Below are 22,577 nucleotides of genomic sequence, written 5' to 3' on the forward strand. Positions count from 1 at the left end.
AAACTTTTCTTTTAAGTAAAAAGAGTCCACTCTAAAACAATGATAAAAAGCATATTACGATAAATACATAAACCAGCAACATGTTTATTATCATTATCAAGTACTATGTACTGTGCATAATTGTACGTGCTATACTTTAACTTTTTATATGGCTTTTTATTGGTTTCAGAGAGAGGAAGGCAGAGTGGGAGAGACAGAAATATCAATGATGAGAGAGAATCATGGATCGGCTGCCTCCTGCACATCCCCTACTGGGGATCGAGCCTACAACCAGGGCATATGCCCTGACCAGGAATCGAACAGTGACCTGTCGGCTGGGCATGTAGGTGCTATACTTGTATGTGACGGGCAGCACAGATTTGTTCCCACCTGTATCGCCACACACATTTGAGTAATGCATTGCACTCTGATGTTATGACAGCTATGTCGCGAGGCCATAGAAAATTTCAGCTCCATTATAATCTTATGGGACCTCTGTCACAAATGCTGTCCATCGTTGACCAACTATTATCATGCAGCTCGCAATTTAAGGCTATTTTTTACCTATAAGATTTCTAGTTTATCTGTCTTCTTGCACATGTATTTTAGGCTATATTTTTTGCCCTCAAAGTCTTACCCCCTGTACTTTCAAACATTCCTCACAATTTTTTATTTCTGATGTCATATAAAAAAAATATCTTCCCTTTAAAAAAATTTCTTTCACTCTTATATTTTCACTGGGAAAACTTGGCAGGTGTGCAGGTGGATGCAAAGACATAGCCGGCCATGAAAACTAAGCAAACAGGATTGTTTTAATATGCATTTATTTGATTATTGCTAAAGTCAATTTCTTTCCATATTTTTGCTTCTATATTTTATATTCTCTTTGGAGAATGGTCTACTCATTTATATAGTGCAATCTGAGGTTTTTTTGTTTGTTTGTTATAAGATTATACATTGAACCTACTTTACTAAACATCTTCCCCAGCATTGCTAATTTTTCATTCATGAAACAAATAATCCCAGGAATCATCCTGAGTGTTCAACCTAAGCTTTTATTTGGTATACAAGCAAAAATGTCTACTAATTTATGTAGAGTAATTACCTCTGGACTGTCCTTCAGGGCATCGGACCGGGGAAGCTCTGAGAGCTGGGAGAACCTTCGGTCATAAATACACAGATGAAGATGCTTGTCAAGTACTCGAAAATCTTCGTAACTTCTTTTAACAATCCAACTTTTGCCCTATGGGTAAGCAAAGAAGGCTCATATAATTAGTCTCTATTATGAACCAAACCTTTTTCTAAAATGGTATTTCATTCCAGAGGATTTTAAATTTAATAATGGAAAGCTTCTATTAACTTAATAATAATTAGTTAAACTCCAAAACAATGTAGTGAGTTACATGACAAGATCAAGAATAAGGCCAAGCTGTTTCCTTTTACCAATGCTTTTCAACACTGTACTATAATTACTAGCTAATGCAGTAAGATAAGAAAAAGAAATAAAAGATACAAATTTGGAAGGAAAAAATAAAACTGTCTTTGTACACATATGGCATGATTGTCTAGGTAAAATATGCAAAACAAAATTGACAAAAAACTCCTGAAATAAGTGATTATAGTAAAACAATAAAATTTGAGGATAATATACAAAAGCCAATTGCTTTTGTATATACCAGCAATGAGTAAGTGAAATTTTAAATTAAAAACACAATACCGTTTACATAAGCATCCCTCACCCCCTCAAATGAAATACTTAGGTATAAATCTAACAAAAAGTGTCCAATATAAGATCTACATGAGGAAAACATCAAAACTCTAGTGAAAGAAATCGAAGATAAATAAATGGAGAGATATACCATTTTCATGGATAGAAAGACTCAATATTGTCAAGATATCAGTTCTTCACAACTTGATCTATACATTCACAATGTTACGCAATCAAAACCCCAGCAAGTTATTTTTGTGGATGTCGACAAACTGATTCTAAATTTTATAAGAACAGGCAAAAGACCAGAATAGCTAACAGGATGTTGAAGCAAAGCTAGAGGACTGACATTATCCTACCTCAGGATTTTCTATAACGTGAGATATTGACAAAGGAATAGACAAACACTATGGAACAAAATAGGCAGCCCAGAAACAGACACACCTAAACATAGTCAGATGATCTTTGACAAAGGAACAAGGTAATAAAATGGAGAAAAGACAGTCCTTTAAACAAATGGCGCTGATTGGACATCCAAACAAAAACAAATGAATATACTAGTAGACATAGACTGGACACCTTTCACAAAAACTAACTCAAAATGGACCACAGACCTTAGTGTAAAATGCAAAACAATAAAACTCCTGGAACATAACATAGAAGAAAATATAGATGATCTTGGTTTGATGATGATTCTTCAGATACAAATCAAAGGCACAATCCATACAAAAAAAAAAATTAACAAGCTAGACCTCACTGAAATTAGTATTTCCCACTCTGTCAAAGGCACTGTCAAAAAAAAAAACCAATAAAAAGAAAAGCCACAGAATTGGAGAAAATATTTACAAAAGACATATCCGATAAGAATCCAAAATATTGAAAGAACTCTTAAAAATCAAAGATAAGAAAACAAACAACTGATTCAAAAATGAGTCAAACACCTTAACAGACACTTCACCAAAAAGATAAACAAGTGACAAATAAGCATATGAAGAGATGCTCCACACCACATGTCATCAGAGAAATGCAGATGAAAACAACAAGGACACACCACTATACACGTATCGGAATGACAAAAATCCAGAGCACTGATAACACCGAAGCTGGCAAGGGTGTGACGCAACAGGGACTTTCATTCATTGCTGAAATGGCATAGCCACTTTGGAAGACAGTTTGCCAGTTTCTTACAAAATTAAACATATTCTAATCATCAGGTCCCACAACTGCACTCCTTGGTGTTTACCTAAATGAGCTGAAAAATTATGTCCTGTCCACACAAACACCTGCAAATGAATATTTATAGCAGTTATAATTGCCAAAACTTGTAAGTGATCTTCAGCTGATGAAGGGATAAACTGTGGTACATCTAGACAATGGAATGTTATTCAGCAATAAAAAGAAGTAAGCTATGAAGCTATGAAAAAAACATAAAGGAAACTTAAAATGCATATTACTAAGCAAAAGAAGCCAACCCCAAAAAACTACATTTTGTATGATCCCAACCATTGGACATTCTGGAAAAGTCAAAACTATGGAGACAATAAAAAGATCAGTGGCTACCAGGAGTTACTGGGAAGTGAGAGATGAACAGGCAGAGCACAGATGACTGTCAGGGGAGTGAAACTATTGTGTGTGACACTATAAGGGTGGATACATGTCATTATAAATGGATTCAAACCCACAGAATGTACAACACCCTGACTGAGCTCTTGATGACAATGGTATGTCAATGTTGGTTCATCAGTTGTAACAAATGTACCATGTTGGTAGGGAATGTCCATAGTGGAGGAGGCTGTGCATACGTGGAAACAAGGGGTATAAGGGAAACCTGTATTTTCCACTCAATTTTGCTGGGAACCTAAAACTGCTCTACAAAATAAAGTTTACTAATTTTAAAAGATAATCCTGTTCTCTTTCATCTAAGCAGTCTTGTTCACAGAAATAAATATCAACAACCAACCACATAAATGCAGTAACCTTCACAGTCTCAACAAGTAAATGATGGAGATTAAAATCCAAAATTCATCTCTTCATAGATAAGTGAATTGATTTCTCTCAACTCTTAAAAAATGTCCATGTGCCAGCAAAAGTCTGCTTTTCATAAAGATTTTCATTAATGAAATTAAAATTTTAACGCATAATTTACAAATCATCTAAAACCATATTAAATTCACCAAGTAAACTGTAAAAATAGTAAAACGTCTCACTTTTGGCAGATGTAAAAAGACTTTAAATTTCATATGTTAAAAAATAGCTTTAATCACCCAATTTCCAAAATGAATGAACAAAGCAGCTGATCAGAATATTTTAGAAATTCAATTATTGTATAAAGAACAAAACAAAAACACATTACATACATCTGCCTAAATTGTAATCTGCTACTAAGCTCTAACCTTAATAATTATTACTATCAAGCAATTATTGGTATTCACGGGTAGCAAAAATCAACAATTCTTGACAAGACTGAAAAAGAAGATGAGAGAAAAAAGAATATCCCAATGTGACTAGGATCACATTTCTAAGACAAAAATCTGTTCTTCTTTTTCTCATTCATTCACCAGATATTTACTGGGAACCTAAACAGAGTTGCACTGGAGTAAGCATTAGAGATGCAACAGAGAAAGGACCATCAAACCTCTGACTTCTTAGAATTTATTTCTATGAGAAAACAAATATTTTTTATTGTTTTGTTTTATTGTTGACAGTATTACAGACGTCCCCTAATTCCCCCCTTTCTCCCCTCTTCCCAGCCCATCCCACCCCAGGCCTTCACCACACCATTGTCCATGTCCATTGGTTATGCATACATGCATACAGTTCTTTGGTTCATCTCTTTTCATCCCCCCAGCACTGTCTCTCTGAGACCTGTCAGTCTGTTTCATGTCTCCATGCCTCTGGACCTACTTTGTTCATCAATTTATTATGTTCATTAGCTTCCATTTATAAGTGAGATTATGTGATGTTTGTCTTTCTCTCTCTGGCTTATTTCATTCAGCACAGTACTCTCCAGGTCCATCCATGCTGTCACAAAGGGTAAGAAATTCTTTTTAATAACCGCATGGTAAATATTTTTAAAAGTAAATATATACATAAATGAAATACTGATAGTTTTGTACTATAAAGAAATAAGCAAGAACCTACTTCATTAAGGGTGGCCAGGAAAAACCCTTCTGAGGATGTGAGTCTAAACTGCATCCTGGCGGTGAGGGGAGGGATGGGGAGGAGTTAGGTAGAGGAGGGCAAAGCGTGGGAAATGGGAGATAGCTATAATACTGTCAAATATATATATATATATATATATATATATATATATATATATATATATATATATATATATATATAATTTTTTAATGAAAACTGGGAAGGAACTAGACCCAGCAAGTGTTCAATGTGAAGAGTTAGAGGCTGATCCAAGTTCAATGCCCTGGGCAGGAAGAACTTAGTGTCTCCTGGGAACTGGCTGAAGCTCGTGAGGCCCAGCAGAGGAGAGAAGGCTGTCAAGACACGATGGAGAAGAGACAGGCAAGTTCAAGGGTGCAAGGTCCTCCCAGGCCTTGCTGAGCAGTATTTCAGTTTCTAAATAAGGTGAAAACCTATTGTAGAGCTTTAATCACAGAAGGAACGCATTTCAATTTACACTTTACATCATTTTGGCAGTTTACAGGGTTATATTCGATTCCAGGGCGCAAACACACATGCTATCACAATGGCTCAGCAAGAGGGAGTGGCTTGTGCTAGCTTGGTAATATCAGAGAGAGAGAGAGAGAGAGAGAGAGAGAGAGAGAGAGAGAAAGGAAGAGGAATTCTAGATATATCTGTTCTTTCTGAGAGGCACAGTCTTCACCCATGTCCTGGGAAGACTCTTTATCATGGGAAATTTATCTGGGGGAAAAACTGTGCTATGAATCATATCTTCCACTGTATGATGAAGTTCAGGGAGACGAGAGAGACCTGCTTTAAATCTCAGCCTGGCCATGTCCTGGATACAGGACGTCACACAAGTTACTTAACACCTGTGAGCAGCAGCTTACTCATCTCATCGGGAGCCTGGGAACAGCACCACCTACACGGCACAGAAGAGGTGTGAGGTTTAAATAAGGTTTGCATCAGCCTGTACATTGTGTGAGTACAGATGCTCTGCAAATGTCCATATGCAAGCCCCGCCCCTTTAGGAACCGCATTTTCTAAATGGACTGAGTGGAGGAAAAATTTAATACCGAGGAATACATTTCTAATGGTGGAATTTCAAGCATCAACATACGGGAGATATTTTGAGGTAGGAAAGCATTCCCCTAAAACCAACTGTTTACCTCACCAACCAGGACATAATGAAGCCTTCATATTACTATAAATATTTATGGAAAACTGGATCTTCAGAAAAATAAACTATTATGTTCATGAATTCTGGTTAAAATACAGAGGTAGTTAATACAATCCAGCTTCAGCATGAAACATTAATTTCAACCATAAGGCTTACTAAGAGACAATGAAATACACAGTATTTTATGAAGCCAACAATTATTCCTACAGTAACAAAACTGTACTTACAGAAGGGAAAGATCAGAACAGGATTTTCATTAGAGCACACGTTAGAATAAATTCTTGCAACAGCTAGGTTTAAAAGTGCCATTTTAAAATTAACCTTTAAAAGCTGATGTTTGCTTATTTGCTAAAGAACAAAACAGTAGACCACAGAATGCTTTTAAGACTCACTTCCACTGACATTTCACTTATAAATGCTTCATTCCATGTAGTGGGCTCAATATAATTAGTGGCAGGGTTTATCTAATTTTGGTCTTTTTTTAATTATTAAATTTTCAACATTTGGGACAATAAAAGTTTATCCTATATCTACCTTGACATATTTCTGAATTTCCTAAGATTTTTAAAATTTTTCATTGATTTCAAACTAGAAACACTGTTTCCTAAAAAGTGGGTAAAATGCAGAGAAAAAATTAGTATGATTTTCAGAAAACAAAAAAAAAACAACATATTCCCATTCAGATAAACATCATGATACAAACTGGAAAAGCGTTGCTTCATCCACAATAGCTAACTTGTTTTTTCTACCTAATATTTCTTTTCCTTCCAGTTTGTTTACTTGGAAAATAGAATAAAAAGATGAGAAAGGAAATATCTGAGCCTATGTTGGTTAAGACAACTTATTCTAAATAATAATTCGTACAAGAGGGAGGGGAATGAGGGCTCAGGCAGGACATTAAACATCAATTCTTCAAGGCATCCAGGAGAGCAGTATAAACCGTGGTTACCACTGGGCTGAGCCACACCAACATGGATAACTGAGGTTGTATGACAGTATCTGCTCAATTGCATCGGGCCCCTGCCATGCCAGCTGTTAAGTAGTTTTACATCACTCAGCCTACATCGCCTCTTGGCCTGGGACGAAACCCAGTCGGTCTCACCTCTCCCTCAGAGGCTCTTCATTTGAAAGTTGCAGTTCATGTTCTCTCTGCAAGTGTCTTTATTCATATATGCATGCTACCCACGCCTGTCCACTTAAGTCACTCAAAGAAACCTAGATGGCCAGTTTGGGTCCCTTTGTTAATATTTGGGATATGCTCACAAAGTTCATAATAGCCACCCAAGTACAAATCATATTAGAAAATGGTGAAGGAATGAAGGGAAAAAACCCACTAGACTGAGGTTTAAATCTTGGTCTTTCTCTTTAAGTAACAATCCTGAGTCTTGGATTTGTCATCTGTAAAATGGAAACCAGACTATTAACCTCACAGGTTGTTGTAAGAATTAAATGACAAACTGCATGTCAGAATATCTGCTGCCCACTGACTCTGGAACAACTCACTAGAAGAACATAGATTGCATTTCTAGGTTCACAACTTAAAAAGAAATTAAGACTTTAGAGGACGGAGGCAAAGGCACGATTAGAGGGTTCGAAGATAAGACCTAAAGGAAGCAGTTAGCACTTAACTTACAGGAAGGGAAAAGATCACTATTTAATTGGCCATTATTTTTAAGATAAAAGAACAGGGGAAGAGAGTGGGTTAAGATGAAGGGCCAAGGATTTTGGTTAAATAAAAAGAATTTCAAGAGCACATTATTAAAATGAGAAATTAGCAAAGATACGAAACGTGCATAAATAGCTTCTGAGATGGACAGATCCCATCAGTGGTGATGAGCTTATCTTACCTGAAGACTACGCAACGACCCCCTACCCTCACCCCTGGTCTGTTGTTACCTGGGAATTCCAAGGAGAAGCAGGAGAAACTGGCAATCGGAGAACTGAAGTCCTTAGCAGCTCCTGCTCAGATTCCCTACAGCTCAGAAAAGCTACCTCAGGCATTTGGGCCTCAATTTCCTCATTTGCAAAATTAGAGGGTTTGATTGTGAGTCTCTCTCAGTTATTAAAAAAACAGGATTCTCGTTGAATATGGTTTGTGGCTGAGCTACATGGCAAGAATACAGGAGGTAAGCCATGGGCAGGCAGCAATGACTACTTATGCTGAGGCAGAGCAGTGTGGTGGCATTATTACAATGCAGTAAATTATGGCTTTGATGTACTAAACAGCATACCAAGGAGTCTAAAATTTTCTAAGCAGTCTGACAAGACGTTCACTACCAGGAAACAGCCTATCTATCTAGGTCACTCCTCATGGAAGCATAATCAAATAACAATTATACGTTCTACTGTATGTTATCAAAATACCACAGATAACTTTTGAAGGTCATTTTTAAAAACCAGCACAGATATTACTGACATTGTGTTTTGCTTATGAGAATAAAAAATATTTGCACTGTCAGAACATGTGGAAATTAATAGTGAGAAAAAAAGATGCTAAACAGTGCTAGGCTATAGAGGGATGAATTCATTATGACATGTCAACCAGGTACTCTAGATAAAGAAGGTATGTTTTTTTCATAGATATAGATGTAGATATAGATAGATATAGATATAGATATAGATATAGATATAGATATAGATATAGATATAGATATAGATACAGATATAGATATGATATAGATATAGATAGATATCAGAGAGGAAGGGAGAGGGAGAGAAATCAATGATGATCGGCTGCCTCCTGCACACCCCACACTGGGGATCAAGCCTGCAAACTGGGCATGTGCCCTGCCCGGGAATTGAACCGTGACCTCCTACTTCATACTTTGATATTCAACCACTGAGCTACGCCAGCCAGGCAGGAGATATGTTTTATATTCATCTGTTAGTAAAGGTTCATCATAAAAGCTCTTAATATTCTCACTTAAAAATTAACTCACCAAATAAAAATATTTTGTGAAATACAACATGAAACTTAGTGGTTTACAGCTGCCTACTTCTGAGAGGATAGTCAATCCTATATAATAAAAGGCCAGCATAACGACCGGAACGACCAGAGACCTGAACCACCACAGCCCCTCGCCCCCAAGCAAGCGGTTAGGGGCATCCGGTAGGCAGGCAGAGTGGTTAGGGGGGATCAGGCAGGCAGACGAACAGTTAGGGTCCATCAGGTAGGCAGGCAAGTGGTTAGGGGCGATCAGGTAGGCAGACGGCCCCTCCCCGGGCTTGCTCCACCCCCCAGCAAAGAAAGAGGGAGGTCCAGGCCACCTGCGTCGACTCTGTGGCAGGTGTGCGGCCGGCCAGCGCTCACCCCGCAGAGGGAGGCCCAGGCCAGCTAAGCCATCGCACCCCATGCCTGTCACCTGCAGAGGGAGGCCACCGGTGGCAGGGGAGGAGGGGGCAGCACCGCACAGATGGCAAGCAGTGGCAGCAGCGGGGGTGGGGCAAGCTGCCTGCAGCCCGGGGAAGGAAAGCCCCAAGAGGCCCTGATCTCAGGCCAGGTCTAGGGACCCTACCTGAGGGTTCCCAGATTGTGAGAGGGTGCAGGCAGGCCGGGCTGAGGGACCGCCCCCCCCGCCCCCCCCCCCGCAAGTGCACAAATTTTTGTGCACCAGGCCTCTAGTAAAACATAAAAGGAAAACTCACTTTCCAGCAGCATACTCTGACACCTAAAAGCACTTAAACAAAAAAGCACTGAATTCTGAAAGGCTTTCCTTAAGGTCACCTGGACTAAGAACTTCAGTATTTCCCATATGAGATAAGCCTTAGACTTTTCCAGGTTATTTAATTTTTAACTTCAGGTACATAAATAGTACTTTGGGGGGGGGGGGATAAAATAAATGACCCACAAAGAAAACTAAAAACTTTGTATACAAGGAAGTTTTGGCTAATTCAAAAACAGGCAAAAGGCTCAATAAACATAGACTAAATAAACTATATTAACTGATTACTTGGTAGAGGAAATAATCAATGCTACAAGTAACACATCTTAAATATCATTAAAAGCAAGTCAAAACCAGCACAGTTCTAAAACAGACGCACATTCTACTATTACACCACAGTGGAATTCACCATCCTGGTTAGAAACGTGAGCATCCCTGGCAGAGATGACTGTGGGCTCTTAGCATCTTACCATAAACAATAGACTCCCCTCACTCTTACAACAAGAATTTTCATTGAAGTTTGTAAATTAAATGTCTAGAAAACGGATTCTTTTAACCTGATTGTTTCAACTCTGAGTACATATAGAAATGCCAAAATGACTAAGAGAAAGAAAACAAAACGTCTGTATTTCCATATTCTGTTATGCATTAAGTGTCAAAAGCCTTAAAAACTTTCTGAAAATGCAGAGAAGATATGCGAGCTGTCATACTAAACTGTGCATTCTACTTGGTTCTGTATGAACTCATTTCTTCCTCTTTTTTAAAGGATACCATTAATTTTCTTAACAATAGCCATTCATCGCCCAATTTCCTTTCAATATTGTACAAGTATTTTTCTGTGGATTCTATTAGGCAATATGAGAAAAGCATTACAGAAAGGAATTTAACCACCGCTCAAAACCATCCTTAGTACATTTTATGTGAAATGGAGAACGCATCCACGAAATTACCTGACAAGCGATGTGCACGAGGTAGACCAGCTCTTTCGATTCACAGCCGTTTTTCGTTACATCATTCTGCTCTTCTGACAGGGAGAGCTGTGGCAAAGAAGAAAGGGCAGAGAGGGGGAGAGCTGTGATTAGTGAACAAGAACAAGCTAAGCGTTCAGTAATACTTGCGTTCTCACATCAACTTGATGGAATCAGGTGTGCCTTAGAGTAGAATTCTACTACTTTAGGGCAGATAAAGATTTTAAAAAGGATGTGATTCTAAGCATTGTAGCTTATATCTAAACAAACACATGCACAACAGCAGCAAATAAAACACATTCGCTCCAGGGCAGGTCTTCATGCCCTTACTTTACAGCACAGCAGGAAGGAAGGCACCAGGAGCCACGGAGAGGCAGGTGACCAGCTGGTCTACCCGGGCTCAGCTCTATTACAGCGGCTGCAGACTGGGGCCCGGAGAACAGCGTGGGCTACAGGTACGTTTTATTGTAGACTCGCCATGCAGGTCTGCACACCGAATTTTATTTTTATTTGAACCACAAAATAACATTTAGAAACTGAGCAGTGTTATATGGGGGAAAAAATACCAATTTCTAGGCTTCTATTGAAACGTCAGGAAATCTGAAGTATTGGACCCATATTCTCATATGGGCAACAACTGGCCGGAGCTGAGAGGTGGCCGGCCCCTGTGAATGTGTGCTCCAAGAGACTTTGCCACCGAATTGATTCTTCTTTATTTTTTCACCAGCATCGAGGCTGAATGTTAACTGTCATCCACCGTGCTGCTTGCTTTGCTATTTCTTATCCCACTCACGGCACTCACTCACCTTACCTGCTTGCCCTAACTAGGGATGTGCATTGGCAAACTCTGTGCCAGAATCAGACAACCCTGAGTTCAAAAGTAGCTGGTTGTGCAATATTGATCGTCCTACTTAATCTCTCATCTGGAAAATGGAGACGATGTCACGATAACTATTCTATAGTTTTTGAGTATTAAATGAGATAACATGAATTAATTACTCACTGAGGCACCTGGCACTCAGTGAGTACTTAATAAATGTTACCTATTATTACAGTCAAGGTTATCAGAAATATAAGGATGATGAAGATATGTTCTGTTTTTGAAAGCAGTATCACAAAAAAGTATTTTAAAAAAAACACCTTTATAAGAGATAAAAATCATTCTCACATTAACCAAAATAAACCAGATGAACTACAAAGTCATAGGGGATTTTTGAGATGAAAAAAAAATGAAGGGTGAAATGAAACCTAAATGAATTAAGTTGAAGAAAGTGACAAGACTTTCATGAGACCAAAGAGGTCAATGGATGTATTTGGAAGCCTGGAAAAGACACAGGAGGGTCAAGAATCTGCCTCAGCCAAGGTCAGGAGAAACCAGCCAAACCCTGACTGGCTGCAGAACACCTTGTAACAGAGTCCACGCCCGCCCACCCACTGGTTTCCACGGGTATTCATTCAAGTGTCTGAGGTCAGTCCATAAAGCAATATAGGAAAGTAGCTTTATGCCCACAGGATGGGGAAGAATTTCTTGGCTGCAACATGGATAGGGAAAAATAAGAGACTAGGACTATATAAAAAATTTTAGAGTTATCACAAAAGGGATACCATAATCCAACTGAAAAGATACATTACAAACTGGGATAAAAATATTTGTAATACACATTTGGCAGATTTTTAAGCTATCACATATAAGGAAAAAAACGAGATAGGTATATGCCTAACCCAAACATCTTGAAAAGTATCTGGAATTTAAGTAAGGGTCACTAATTATTTGATGAATGACTGAATAAACAAACATTGTCTCATTGGAATATAATACTCACTTTCAAAACTAAATTCATCATCTTTCTTCACATATTCTCTTCTTCCTCCTTAATTCCCAAAGTAAATCAATAGTATAACATAACTGATAGTGGGGAAGGGCATGTAATAGGAATAGAGCCACAGTTGTCTAATAACTATGCACCTACTAACTATAGATGAGAAGTTTTCTTACAGACCCCGGGAAACTGATGGATGAAAGAAGGCTGTAAAAAGATAAGATGCCTCCTCGATGGGTCCATTACGCAGAAAAGAAACACATTTTGAGAACAGACCAAGGACAGGACACGCTTTGATTTGGTTGCTGTGCCCGGATCCTGACCCCCTTCAGGAGTTTGCCTTAGGAACAATTCTCCAGTCCCAGGAACGGGCTGAGCTGTTTGTAGCATCATAGAAGATTTAGCCACCTTGATATGGGTCTTTGAGCTCCTGAAGGCCCAACTGCAGACCCACCCCTTCCCTTTCCATGTTACGCTCACAGCTGCACGTGCTATCTTCTCCCTCATCCTACCTAATAATAGACAAATATGCAAATTGACCATACCTCCGACACACCCATAAGCCACACCCACCATCCAATCAGAGTGAGTATGCAAATTAACCCATCCAAGATGGCTACAGCCACAGAGAGCAAGGTTTCCCAGGCAACAGAAGGAAACAAGCTTTCTGCCAGCCGTTGCAGGCCTAAGCCTCCACTTAAGCTACAAGGTTTCAATTATAGAAGGTAAACAAATTCAAACAGAAATGGCGTCAGAATGGAGCTTGAGAGAGTAGGCCAGGGTTGCCACCGGCAACAGGGGAAGCAAAGCTTTCCACTCACCCTGGCCAGGCCCACCCGCTTAAGGCAACAAAGTTTCAATTATAACCCCAACAGAAATGGCTGCCGCCGCGGAGGGAGCCCCAGGCTTGGCTCCGCTCCAGGCTACAAAGTTTCAATTGTAGAAGGAAAATAAATTCCAGATACCAGGGCCTCTGCTTGGGTTGCCAGGGGGCATGGCCGGCCTGCAAACCACCACAGGCCCCTCGCTCAGGCCGCCCCACGCCCCAAGGGAACCCCCACCCTGATCAGGGACACCCTTCAGGGCAAACCAGCTGGCCCCCACCCCTGTACCAGGCCTCTATCCTATCTAATAAAAGAGTAATATGCAGATTGATCATCACTGCAACACACAATATAGCTGTCCCATGTGGTCAAAGATCCTGCCCCCATGTGGACACAAGATGGCCAGCAGGAGAGGGCAGTTGGGAGGCACCCGGCCTGCAAGGGAGGGCAGTTGAGAAGGACCAGGCCTGCAAGGGAGGGCAGTTGGAGGTGATCAACCCTGCAGGAGAGGGAAGTTAGGAGTGACCAGGCCAGCAGAGGAGGGAAGTTGGGGGCAAACAGGCTGGCAGCGGAGTGGTTAGGGGGTGATCAGGCTGGCAGGCAGAAGCGGTTAGGGGCAATCAGGAAGGCAGGCAGGCAAGCAGTTGGGTGCCAGCAGTCCTGGATTGTGAGAGGGATGTCCGGTGGGATCAGGCCTAAACGGGCAGTCGGACATCCCTCCAGGAGTCCCAGATTGGATAGGGTACAGGCTGGGCTGAGGGACAACCCCCCTCCGTGCACGAATTTCATGCACCGGGCCTCTAGTGTGTTTATAATCAGCCAACTGGCGAGGGGGGTTCAGAGCAGAATTTCCAGGGTGACCGACTGCTGCTCTCCTATACTGCCGGCAGTATTGGAATAAATGCTCATATATGATTCAACCCTGTCTCTGTTTAATTTGGCTCAAGTAGTGACAGGCAACCTCGGACCCATTGTGTCTGGTTTCATAACCATTCACTGTTAACCAACCTAATCATCCTGGATTCATCTACCACTCCGCCTCTCCACATATCCTTTCTTTTTACATTCCCAGGGTCAAGATCTTATCTCAACCGTTGATTCCCTAATCTCTCTCTTTAGTCTCCCAAAACTTGCCTCGCTCACCTCACCTGTTCCTTTTTCCCCTTCTCCACTGCTTCTCCCCTGGGTCTGGGCCTCACAGTGTCTGGTCTAGACAATTGCAGGCTGGACATTCACAGTAGTCTTCCAACTGGTCTCTCTCCATTTCCCTCACACACTGATTATGGTACTTTCTTTTCAAAATCTCTCAATACTTTCTCAATTCCTACTATGAAGGTAATTTAAATGCAAAGTGCAGAAGCTTAGATGAGCTTTGAAGAAAGGCACTTCTTCAAAGAGCTTCGAAACCACGTTTTCCCATAATCCTTCTAACCCATTCATCCCCTCCCCTCCCAGGTGCCTTGGTCTAAGCTGATTTTCCTTGTCTAAATGCTCTCCACTTCTATCTCTGCATATCCCAAATCTATGCAAGCTCCAATAAAGCCTTCCTTGAGTGCCACAGGAAGTAACTTCTCTTGCCTTTGAATGTCTATACAAGCACTCTCACAATATGTATTACATTTTTCTTAGGTGTACTGGTACATTGCTTGTTTCCCCTGAGGAAAGAATCTCTTACAAGGTCTTCAATAAAAGCATTCCTGATGAATTGTCTGTTGGTTTTAAGACACCCTATGAACATGTCAGAATGGCAAGGTTTTATACAGTGCCCACACCACAATGTGCCAAGAGTACACATTATGAACAAGTGGGCTACATTTGCCTATTGAAGGACATGAACGTAATGATTTATATTATTTTTACTTCCTTCAAGTAAAACACCCTATCTCAGTGCTTTGTCTATAAGGAAGGGAGAACAGAATTTCCAAGTCCCATACTTCTATATTCCTTACAAATCTATTTTTGGAGTTATTTTTCCTATACTGAATTCACTTTTCTATCACCATGGTAACCAATCTGCAATTAGTGTTGTTAGGATCTTTAAAAATAAAACTCTATCCAAAAGCCTCCCAATATTCAGAAAAGTCCTTTCTCTACATGGAGCACGGAAATCAGTTTTGTAAGTCGGGGTCAAAATGCATCACCCTACCCACAGAGGACATCAAAGCCTAATCAACAGATTTCAAATGGGGTAAAGGGAGTCCTTTTACTCATCTTTTATTTAGTTCTATTACGGTTGCAATTGCACTGTGACATACCTCTGGAGTTGGTACATTTCACCTATACGAGGTGTGGAAACAGGAAAAATATTTCTGTTTCACAATATTATGTGGTCCACGCACTCCCACCGTCAACATCCTAACACATTAAGAGTGACAATACCACTTTAAAACTGAGTCGAGAATGCCAAGTGGAAAAATATATATTAGAGTTACATTTTAGGTGAGTAATAAGTGAACTAAGTTCTAATTTCAGCATATAAGGCAAAAATCAATAATAGACAAAACTGCACTTCAAATTCCTTTGGAAAAAGCTAGAGACCTACACGCATCTTCATAAGCCTCACAGTCCACTTTTCCTTCCAGACTTGGGAGAGAGCACCGTTCCTATGTTGAAGGTCAGGTTTGCTCATCTCCAGACACTAGAATCCCCCTCAGCTCAATGAGATGCCCGCAGCATGCAGAACACATGGGAAATGAGATTGAAAGACACACCAGCAGAATCACATCCCCTGTCTTACAGATGCTCACTCCAGAACATACACTTGTCAGGAAAGAGTGCTTCGTGGGCATTTTCACATTTCTGTGAGGTCAGGACTTGCTGAGCACACAGCTTTGGTACCTGGGTTATGACTGAACAGCAAACCTACAAATAGAGCCCACTCGTGAGAGAAGAGTTTTTCTCTCTCCCAGAGCCCTGTGCTTACATCCCGGGGTGTTAATGAAACTGAGAGCTTTCCTCCCCACCACCACCACCCCTGCTCCCCAGAGGATCTGTTTACATTCCAGATCAATAGTCTCTCTCTCCACACCCAGAGGGGCAAATGGACAAAGTGCCAGCTATCCTATAAGTTCCAAGTTTTACCCAATTTCAGAGTTTGTCTCTTGTGGTAAACCTGGTTCTCAGTGCAGCCCCCGTGGAGAACTGGGGCACCGGGAACCAACACAAGGTACTCTACGAGTAAATAAAAGGTCTGATCTCTGATCTAGAGACTGATGTTAGAGTGTGGGCATGTGTATCTATATCTATAACTGTGGCAAGGTGACTTGTTAGCTTATAAGTAGAGTAACACGTCAGCCCTTGACGGTTTCAGACTCAATATTACTTTCTTATGAGCATATTCAGTCAAGTTCTTGGAAGCCCATTACATGGGTAATGTGACTCCGATATCTGATGTATTTTCTCATTGTTCAACCAATGTTACACACCTAATTCTTGGGCAGGATAATATCAAATAAGACATGTGATGACAGCAGCCACAATTAACTCACCACATGAACTTTTTCATTGCAAATCCTCCCCTTAAATGACAATGATTTCCTGGCATAAGAGCCAGTATTATTACTATAGAATGTGAAAAAAAGGGAGGGCTTAAGTTTTTATTTGTCTTGGGTTTGAGGAAAACTTAAGTTTTTGGTAGGGGTGAGAATAGTAAAATTACCACAGCTTTTGTTTCAAATGCTTTTACACATATGTACTTCTAGATAAGATTTTTTTTAAACTGGAAAATATCTACAAGTTACTCTTGAAACTGAAAGTAGCATTAACGGGATGAAAGAAAGAACCATTTCACTGGTTTAAGTCATTTTTATTAATGACAGAAAGTTTCACAGACATGGACCCAAATTTATTGCTGATTCACTTTTCTAATAAACTTTAATGGACCAGAGAAGTTAAGAAATTTATTTTAAGATCACACAGGTTACATTGCACTGTTATGCATCATACTCTTTCACCTTTAGCAATATTAACTATGTAAGACATTTTCAAATGGTGGCTTATTCCTTCCTTTTAAAACCAGCAGTTTTGCCCTAACCAGTTTGGCTCAGTGGATAGAGCGTCGGCCTGCGGACTCAAGGGTCCCAGGTTCGATTCCGGTCAAGGGCATGTACCTTGGTTGCGGGCACATCCTCAGTAGGGGGTGTGCAGGAGGCAGCTGATCGATGTTTCTCTCTCATCGATGTTTCTAACTCTCTCTCCCTCTCCCAGTTCTCTCTTTCCAAGCACTACACAATAACACGCAGATGGCTCCTGGCTGTGATTCACACACAGACCCCCTCCACTTCCCAGCTGTGATCTTAGGTAAGTTCTTAAACTCTTCCTACCTCGATTTCCTCATCTGAAACTGGTGTGAAGACTCAATCGGACAATATACAAATAGTACTTCGTCTAAATCTGGCTCACAGAAAACATTCAATAAATACAGGCTTGTATTTGATTATCATAATCCTGATAACTTCATTTAAAATGAAAAGTCAGGATTTGTGTTTCACATTATTTTTCCTCAACATTTTCACACTCGGGTCGAACATTACAACCTCTTTCCACATTTCTCAGGATCAAGGCAAGAGTGTGCCTGATCACAGAAAGCAACAGCAGCATTTCCCAGGCCCTTGCACAGTAACTTTAGCAGCGAAGGCTCAAGAAATAGGTATTAAATTCATACGTTTCCTATGCCTTATTTCTGGTAAGACCTGATCTCTTGGATCTGCGGCTTGCGAGCCACATGCGGCTCTTTGGCCCCTTGAGTGTGGCTCTTCCACAAAATACCACGGCCTGGGCGAGTCTAGTTTGAACAAGTGGCGTTAGAAGAAGTTCAAGTTTAAAAAATTCGGCTTTCAGAAATTTCAATCGTTGTACTGTTGATATTTGGCTCTGTTGACTAATGAGTTTGCCAACCACTGCTTTATATGAAATCAGACAAAAAGAAACATTAATTTCAGCTTCAGATGAGCAAATAATAGGAAATGCAAACCACACAAATGTTTTAGTGTCCTCCACACTAGATGGCGGCACCACACCAGCCACAGCAGGAAGAGAGCGAGTCCTCAAATGGGTAAAACAGAAGGAACTGATCACTGATATTTGCATGTTACAAGAGATATTTCCCTTCTTACTGAAAAATGTTTTCTGAAATTTGAATAAATCTTAGTTTTTGAACAATGGAAGATGATACAACAGAGAGAAGTGCAATAAAGATAATAAATTTACAAAATCTAAAACTATATATGGTTTTATTTAAAACAAAAAGTCCTTTCTAGAAATTATCTTTTTTTCCCCCCTCTGAGGTTTCAATTTCTCTAAACAAAACATAATACAATGCTATATATCAAAACCTATAGAGTTTGTTCAATGTACTATTCAGGGGGAAATTTTCCAAACTTAAATGCACTTATTAAAAACAATAGCATAGCCCTGGCCAGTGTGGCTCAGTTGGCTGGAGCATCATCCCATGCAACTCCAGGTTGTGGGCTCTATTCCCAGTTAAGGCACATGCCTGGGTTGCAGGTTCAATCCTCAACCCCAGTTGGAACAAGTGTGGGAGGCAACCAATCGATGTCTCCCTCTCTCTTTCTCTCTCTCTCTCTCTCTCTCTCTCTCTCTCTCTCTCTCTCTGTCTCTCTCTCTGTCTCTCTTTCCCCTTCTTTCTCCCTCTCTTTCCTTCCTTTCCCTTCCCTCCCACTCTCTCTAAAAATAAATGGAAAAATTATCCTCCTGTGAAGATATAAAAAAAGAGCCACTTATTTGTATTTTAAAAACACACACACAATAGCATAATACTGTAATAACTATGTATGGTGTCAGATGGGTACTAGACTTATTGAGGTGATCACTTGTAAGTTACATAAATGTCTAATCACTGTTTGTATACCTGAAATGAATATGTTAGTATAACATATATTATACTAGCACAGTGTATGTTAATGTGCCTGGTTTATTCCTGAAAAAAGAGTCGTGAAGAACGAACTTAACTCAGTATGTAGGAACCACTTCAAACATACCTGTATGCTGCCAAACTCAACATTCTCATAGTGGAAATGTGCGCATTCAGCCATCTTCGGAAAGTGGCCTTTGGTGAAGGGCAACCTGAAGTCCATGAAATAAATCAGTCAGATGCAAGACACCGAAACAGTGAAGAAATCGCTAAGCCTCAGGAGAAAATAAAATGGTCTTAGGAGCTCATGCAAGCAAACTATTTAATAAGCACATGCGCATGAGCACACATATACCCACACACACCCTTTCAGAAATACACTGAATCAAAGGGAAGTTACATGGAGTGCACGGGTCAAAAAAACAACAACAAAAATTAACAAGCATCACTCTCCTCTCCTCATCGTGTCAAGAGTCAATGCCCACAGGAAAACTATGCCGTCGGTGAATGTTATGGAAACTGAGATGAGCCAGCTTCCAGCCAGAAGCAGCATTCCCACCACAGAACACACAGCCAGGCGTTACCTGTGCATGTTGTCACAGCCCATCAGTCCTGGATTGGTGGGTCTGGATGCAGAACGAACATTTTTATCCTTGTCTTTTCTATACTCGCAATGAAAACACAGCTATCTAACCCTCTACCAGCTGACAAGGTGGTTTTTCTGCTTAAAACTGAAACAGATACCTAAAGGTATTTCACTTGGGAGCCAACTACTGGCACCCAGTCCCTACCCTTGTGAAGGCAAAGCTGAGATACAGCAATTCTCATAACTCAAACAACAAACGCGACTTTTCTAAATGGGTGAGAACACCTGCTAAAGGACATACTTGGCTTTTTCCTGTTGAACAAATGCAGTCTAATAGACAATGACATAAAGTTGCAAGAACAAAATTAAAGTGTATTTTTAGACCAGAGCTAGTCTTCAAACCTAGCCCACTAACTGCTGTTTCATAATTTAAGGCTTAACAGTATAGTTCAATGTATGGACAGTAACAGCTTATTTAGTAAGAAATCTAAATAAAGGTTTTAACAGAACTAAAGTAAAGAACTCATTTCCATTTATAGGCATTCACTTCAAATCTGCGGTAAAGTTATACTTACTTTTTCACATGTTTAACCTTCATACTAGCTGTACTGCCACATGTCTTAAGGCTAAGGTCTCCCGGAATCTCAGGCACATCTGCTCCTCTTGCCTTAAAAATAATAAAGAAAAAAGATTTATGACTATGCCTTGAGTATGTTTTAAAAAGCAGAGTATAGTTCATTTTAATGGTTCTACTGACTCTGTACCAAGAGCAATACATATTGATTTAATAATCTCTTCTTAAAATTATAATTTACTGAGTTTTAATTATTAAGAATAAGGAAAAAATATTCACCTAATTTAAATATTTAACCTTACTGTATGAGAAAAAAATGTTCTGTTAAGAATTTTCATGCTCTTATACTCAAATTTCAAAATCAGCTATTATGTGTCTCACACACACTTAAACCTCCCCAGGGAGTTGGTGGAATACAGTAACCTTGGTTACAATGATTAATAAAAGGTAAAATGGTAATCGGAACATAATTAGGGGATTACAACATGCATTTCTCACAACAGAAGTTGAAAGTGAGATTTATGTAATTCTTCCAAATTTATTCCTTCATCTGAGTTTTCATGTGGTGATTTTTTAACTATAGTGACACATTCAACTGCAAGGTTCTTCACACTCTGAACAAAATACACAGAAAATCTAAAAATCTATAAAAAAAACTATTTATGCTATATTATCCATGATTTGTAACCTTAATTATTCTAGCCAATGACACCTGATGCAACAGGGGAGAATAATATGGGGTGAGCAGTTAAACTGAGTTAAGAGGAGATTCACAAAGATGTGGTAAATATATGCAATGGAATACTACTCAGCCATAAAAAAAGAAATCTTGCCATTTGTGACAACATGGTTGGACCCTGAGGACATTACACTGAGCAAAATACATCAGATCAAGAAAGACAGACAAGCCCTGGCCGGGTAGCTCAGGTGCTTAGAGCATCATCCGAATACTCCCAGGTTACGGGTTTGAGCCCCAGTCAGGATGCATACAAGAATCAACCAATGAGCCCTAACCGGTTTGGATCAGTGGATAGAGCGTCGACCTGTGGACTGAAGGGTCCCAGGTTCGATTCCGGTCAAGGGCATGGACCTTGGTTGCGGGTACTTCCCCTAGTAGCGGGTGTGCAGGAGGCAACTGATAAATGTTTCTCTCTCATCGATGTTTCTAACTCTCTATCCCTCTCCCTTCCTCTTTGTAAAAAATCAATTAAAAAAAATATATATATAAAAGAATCAACCAATGAATGCAAAAATAAGTGGAACAACAACTTGATATTTCTCTTTCCCTTCCTCTCTCTCTAAAATCAATAAATAAAAATAGAAAGACAAACACCATATGATATCACTTATATGTGGCATCTAAAAATATAGGCACAAAAACAAAAGTTTATAAATACAGAGAAGAGAAGGATGGTTGACAGAGCAGGGGGGTAGGGAGTGAGTAAAATGGGTGAACAGGGTCAAAATGCACAAACTTCCAGTTGTAAAATAAGGAAGTCATGGGGAAGTAACGTACATCCATGTGACTATAGTTAGCAGTACTGTGCTGCATCTGTGAAAGCTGCAGCTTTACTTAGTCAAGCTGGACATGTGGGAACACTATTGCTGCTGTGACCAGTCGGGGATCAGGCCTGAAGCAGGTCTGCCGTGGGGGCGGCCTGTCGTGTGTGGGTTCTTGGCTCCGTACAGGGAAGACCTCACAGCACGAGTCGAGGTAATTTTGAGAGTAAGTTTATTAAAGCTGGGACAGTGACACAAGGAAGGGCTTAGGACAGAAGCAGCAACAGGAGAGAACTGAGGCTTTTCCACAGGTACCCTATCAAGGTCACGGTCTCTACTGCTTGGTCAGCGCCTTAGTCATTGCAGCTGGTCCCGGCGTCACCCACCTGGTTTGCTGATTTTCTGGGCCTGGAGCTGAAATGGAGGCCTAGATGCTATCTCTAGGGAGGAAAGGTCAGGGGGCATAAATGACACCTAGGGCTTTCGGCCCTGGTGACTTCCCGTTTCTGGCTCTAAAGTGCTCAGACCAGTTCATTCAGCTATCTGCCTCAGTTTCCCCATTCCACTTGCAAGGAATTTTCCTAGCTTTCCACTGTCCTGGCTCTCTATACTGATGCACACTACTAAATAATCCTCCAGAAAACAATGATCCCATTGACAATGCTACCAACCACGTACAGGGATCCCTATACTCTCACAACCTCACAAACACTGAATATTATCCATCTTTAGCATTGCCATCTAATAGGACTACTTCATCTTT

General features: G+C 40.2%; 1 protein-coding gene across 2 annotated transcripts in view; it reads right to left on the minus strand.

Annotated features, from left to right (window-relative positions):
• ARHGAP32 (Rho GTPase activating protein 32) overlaps positions 1–22,577 on the minus strand; it is a 121,071-nt gene that overhangs the window by 63,858 nt on the left and 34,636 nt on the right. Inside the window, exons 3-7 of one of the 2 annotated variants that reach the window (XM_079762475.1) lie at positions 20,316–20,407; positions 19,739–19,780; positions 19,282–19,366; positions 10,621–10,707; positions 1,085–1,222 (exon numbers count right to left, since the gene is read on the minus strand). In XM_079762475.1, the coding sequence (XP_079618601.1) occupies positions 1,085–1,222; positions 10,621–10,707; positions 19,282–19,366; positions 19,739–19,780; positions 20,316–20,407 (444 nt within the window). The remainder of the gene's footprint in view (positions 1–1,084; positions 1,223–10,620; positions 10,708–19,281; positions 19,367–19,738; positions 19,781–20,315; positions 20,408–22,577) is intronic. The other variant, XM_079762476.1, reaches the window with a different exon arrangement.

Source organism: Cnephaeus nilssonii, assembly GCF_951640355.1.
Source record: "Cnephaeus nilssonii genome assembly, chromosome: 22".
Lineage (NCBI taxonomy): Eukaryota > Metazoa > Chordata > Mammalia > Chiroptera > Vespertilionidae > Cnephaeus > Cnephaeus nilssonii.